This window comes from Belonocnema kinseyi, chromosome 10 (assembly GCF_010883055.1).
Source record: "Belonocnema kinseyi isolate 2016_QV_RU_SX_M_011 chromosome 10, B_treatae_v1, whole genome shotgun sequence".
Taxonomy (NCBI): Eukaryota; Metazoa; Arthropoda; class Insecta; order Hymenoptera; family Cynipidae; genus Belonocnema; species Belonocnema kinseyi.
In genome coordinates this window covers 116,998,941-117,003,713 of record NC_046666.1, presented here as the reverse complement: position 1 = coordinate 117,003,713, position 4,773 = coordinate 116,998,941, and the positions used below count along the sequence as shown (strand labels likewise).

The 4,773-nt window shown below is 34.1% G+C and overlaps 1 protein-coding gene across 4 annotated transcripts in view; it reads left to right on the top strand.

Annotated features, from left to right (window-relative positions):
- Positions 1-4,773, top strand: part of LOC117181991 (venom serine protease Bi-VSP-like) — a 337,275-nt gene that overhangs the window by 61,029 nt on the left and 271,473 nt on the right. For all 4 annotated transcript variants that reach the window (XR_004468234.1, XR_004468235.1, XM_033375009.1 and 1 more), the window contains exon 2: positions 2,403-2,478. Coding sequence is in view for 2 of the 4 variants with exons in the window: in XM_033375009.1 (XP_033230900.1) it covers positions 2,403-2,478 (76 nt within the window). In the remaining 2 variants the exon portion in view is untranslated. The remainder of the gene's footprint in view (positions 1-2,402; positions 2,479-4,773) is intronic.

Sequence of the window (4,773 nt, the reverse complement as noted above, 5' to 3'; positions counted from 1 at the left end):
CCCCCCCCCCCCCAGTTTTTGTCAAATGTCCACGTTTGGTGACCCCCTGTATCCAAAAAACAGGCTTTTACGAATGTGTCTGTCTGCCTGTATGTCTGTATGTCTGTATGTATGCCTGTCTGTTTGTCTGTGACCACGATAACTTTTGAAAAAAGTAATCTATTAGATTGCCATTTTGGATGAAAATTCAAAAAGTGGGCACATTTCGAATATTTTGGAGAGCAATTTTTAAAAATTCAAAAATTCTCTTTCAAAAAATTTAAAAATTTATCCTAATGACTTTTTTTCGAAAAATCAAGAATTGCTAGAGTTGTAGCATTTTCAAAATCCAAAAAAACAAATTAAAATAAACAATTTAGGCCAAACAACGCATGATACGAAAAAAAAGTCTGGAGAACAAAAACGTTGCTTTTCGAAAGCCCTACAAGATTATGATAACAAATTTTTTAATTTGATCAAAAAGCTGAAAATTCCAAATTTGATGGTACAAAAAATATTGAAAAATTCCATTTATGGTCAAACTATGCAAGATACGAAAAAAATTAAAAAGCTTAAATTGCGCGCCCTGTAATGAAATACAAAATTATAATAAATCACTTTTCTATATAAGCTACGAAAAAAATGAGACAAAAATTGTTCTTCCAAAAAAGAGCTATAATTTTTGATAGGACACGTAGTTTTTGCTTTAGTCGTGAAAAAATAACATTCAAAATAAAAATATTAAATTTGTTTGCAGAAACAACACAAGGTATGAACTTAAATTACCAGACCTGTATTAGATTATTACCTGTATTAGATCCTATGCAGATGCGCAGTAGTTTTAATTAATCGTAAAAAACAACATTAAAAATAAAAAAATTATAAACACATGGAAATAAGAATTAGTATGATTCCATTTTTATGCATATTATGAATTGCAATGATATATATTTATTGAAATGATAGATGTTTCAGAGCAGCTTAGAGTATCATTTAAAGCAAAATAAGAAACAAATACAAAAATAATCATGATAAATGCAATTTGCTTTTTATTTTGCAATTTTTTAATAAGTAATTCTAGGCAGAATTACATAAAAAATGTATTATATTTGATATAAAAGTGTTGTGCATAATTCAAAATCACAAAATTACAGTGGTGGATGTTTTGAGTTTTCATTTTTAAATATTTGCGCAAGAATGTGCGAAAATATAAAGATCGAGCGCGTAGCCCGAGGTAAATATCCTACTTGGGACATTTGAATATCACGTAAACTTCCAAGGGATATCCTGGATATTCTATGTCTATCCCTGGGATATCCAAATTTTCGTCTTGCGGGATATCCGACGGGTTATCTCTGGGAAAGAAGTTTCTATTTGTAAAAACAATTAGTCGTTTAAATAATCTTGAAGGTCATCGTGAAGGTCTAAACCGAGGTCACCATTGAATTCCTTGTTGAAAGTCACTTCAAGAATAAACCTAATGTTTTTGAAGAATATTTTACCTGGGGATATATTCAGCCGTCTCGGAACTATTTGGACACCGTTTATACAAAGGCTTACAATCTTCCAACCCATGATTTGGAAAATACTGATTCTATTAATGAAATTATTTAGAAGAAATGAAAAAAATCGTTAATAAAGTAATTATTTATTTACTATCATTAATTTGAAAAAGAATTTTTAAAATAAACCTATCTTAATATGATTTCAGTTCTAGTAAAAGTACATTTCAAAAATATGGATTAAGAAAAAAGACAGAGGGAAATGTGGGTCTACAAATATAACAGCGTTAGAATTCTTTTCCATCGCTAAGATAAATCCTGCATCATACACGTTTTTTTTACTGCTTCAGTCACACAGGTGGGTCGTTTATGTTTGGTTGTTCTTTTTTTTATCTTAAAAGCTTTAAAAAATATGGAAAAATTCATGTGTACTCCTCGGAGCATCTACTACAGGCTCCAATTGTTTTTATAATCATAGATGTAACATTTTTTAAAGTAATAATATAAATATAAACAAAAACTTAAGAAAATAGAAATTTTGTTAAAATATTCATGTCTTTGCAATAAACCAATATTTACAAACCGTACTGTGGGTTTTTAAAGATCAGAGATAATGACTTCTAACAAAAATATAGTCCTATGTTTCCTGGTTCCAAAAAGCGTACTTATTTGCACCCTTAAAAATAAAGTAATTTTTTTGCTGTTCATGCATGTAATAAATAAATGAAAAATTTATTTTTTTCACAAAAAGTAAACGACCTACCTGTGTGACGTGGGGTTAAGATTAGTGCTGCGTATTATAATTATGATTGTCTTAGAGTATGCCCGTGAATACATATTAGTACATATTAAACCAAATTGTATTTTTACGAATTCTATTGTTTGCATTGTTTTTAAAGTTTGATTTACTTTCATTCACAGGGTTCAAAAATGTTGTTCGATCGCTATTTTACGTATCTAGGTTTGCAGATACTATGGCAACTATTTCATATGAAAGGTTAGTATTTATTTTTTAATCAACACCTTAGAAAGTAGTTAATTGAATCAAAATAGTAATATAGCAAAGGAGGTTTGGCGAAATCTCAGTCTCAATTTATATTGCTACGCAACGTATTTTGAAAATAGTCGGATAATTTTTAGGGTATGATAAGCCCTGCACATGCAATCATGCATGCTATTAATATAAATTATGACACTTATCATGAAGTTACATCATACGTGTAAAGAGAGATTAGGAATAATTATTTGATGTGATGAATAATTGAAGCTTCAATCGAACCGACAAGCTAGAAAACCTGCAGTGAATCTGTGGGCTGATTGATGAAAATTTCACAAAACGTATTGCGCATGCCTATACGAATATTTGGCATAGCGCACGTGATACACTAATTATAAAGTATCATAACGCTAATCATGTGTTCGTACTGCCAACTGACAAGGGAAATAGGTGGCAGAATAGGTAGAGCGTTGTAAATACGACATAGCGTTAACAAAAGTTGTCGGGTATACTTTCGAATAGCGCTCACCTCCAGTTTTTCAAGCTTCGGAACCATCTAATCAATGATTTTGGTTGGCCTATGACGGTATAGCTCACCATCCTCCAACCTCCAATCTAAAAATATCCATGGTCACTCCATCGCCGATTGTTAGCGCTTATTACATCAGGGAACTGTCTGAATTAAGAAGAAAATGAAATAGATACTTTCGGAATTTCCTAATTCCGAATAAGACTGAGGAGCATTGTCTCTCTGCGACCGTATAGTTTTGCTCGGCAGCAGAGAGGGTGCGACTCGCGAAGATGAGTAATCTCCCCAGATCATCCTGCACTTCGGGTGCAGAGTTGAATGTTTTCTAATAACCTGGCTAAGGGTTCGAAAAACTGATCAAACTCAGGAATGAACCTACCATGTTGATGTGATGCTTTACCATTTGTCACGCTTTTAGGTGACCTTCCTTTTTCGGAAGTATTTTCCGACCTAACAAATCCCACAATTCCTGGTCCTGGTTACTCGACAGCTCCAATATGCCACAACAGCCTTTAGAGAAAATTAACCAAGAGTCGAGTGGATGAAAAAGCCCGCCTTTTCCTGCCATTCATAACTTCATAAAATGCAATACCAACGCCATATCGAAGTCGGAATGCGCAGCGGGATATAAAAAAGCTTGTTATCCAAGTTGGTGACTACCCTGACTTTACATTTCTCAGTAAACCCAGTGACAGACAAAAAGAGTTCAACCGCGCCTTATATTTTATCTCTTGTACACGAGAGATTTCAGTCTCTAATCAACAAGTCCATAATTATTGGCAACAAATCCTTTCTAATATTCTCGTAAAGTAATCTGAGTAAAATAAGACATCAGTTGTGAATGAATTGATAGTAACTTTAAGTAACACAAAAGATTCCGGCAGTAAATTTATTACCAGGATCAGAAAAGAAAATGTTTGCGTGTACCTCCTTTGAAGCTGTATATCGCCGAAGTCCAGTGCTTCAAGCCTATGTTTAAATTCTTTGTTAATTCAGAAACTAAAGCGGAATTTCCCATCAACTTCTGCTTTAAATTAGAAAATGTAACCACGGAAACCGACAGAGAACTGCCCTTAAGGAACACGTTATCGGAAATCACAGCTACGTTATTCGTCGTTTTCTTTTACAAAACAGATAAAGCACCCACAGCATACGGCGACTAACCCTCCTCCCCATACACAAAATCTTTAACAACGAAAGAAGTTGGGTCCTCATCGACAGACGAAACACTTAATCTGAAATCAGTACTTTCAGAAGTCTCCATACATGGAAAGTAAACGGCAGGTGTCGCATTAACACCCCTATCATAACTTGAATTAATCAAGGGCAAAACGGAAGTAAAATTGGCTCAGAGTCGCCTGACTTTATTTTGACGGTCCCTTGAAGTTTAAGGGCAGTTAGCATTGGTTACAATGCTTCTCTTTCCATTTTCACGAGTAATCAGGGCAAATCTTAAGGACAACAGCCTCCTTCACGCAGCCAAAATAAACAAATTTTCGAGATGAAGCATAGCCCTTCTGATAATAACCCACATGCCTTCACGGAAAAAATAACTTCACCCGAAATGTCATGGTTATTATCTTGGGGATTTGGTTGTGGTGAGAGAGTAACAAGCATAGTAGAGCCCGGTCGCTTGCCTCCCAAATGGTCATTTTTGATTTACCGATTTTCTTTCTCCCATTAATATTGAAAGACTTTGTTTTAATTTAGGGGACCTTTTCCGCTGTTTTAGAGTACGAAATCGGCTCTCAGCGTAAAAGGAGTGG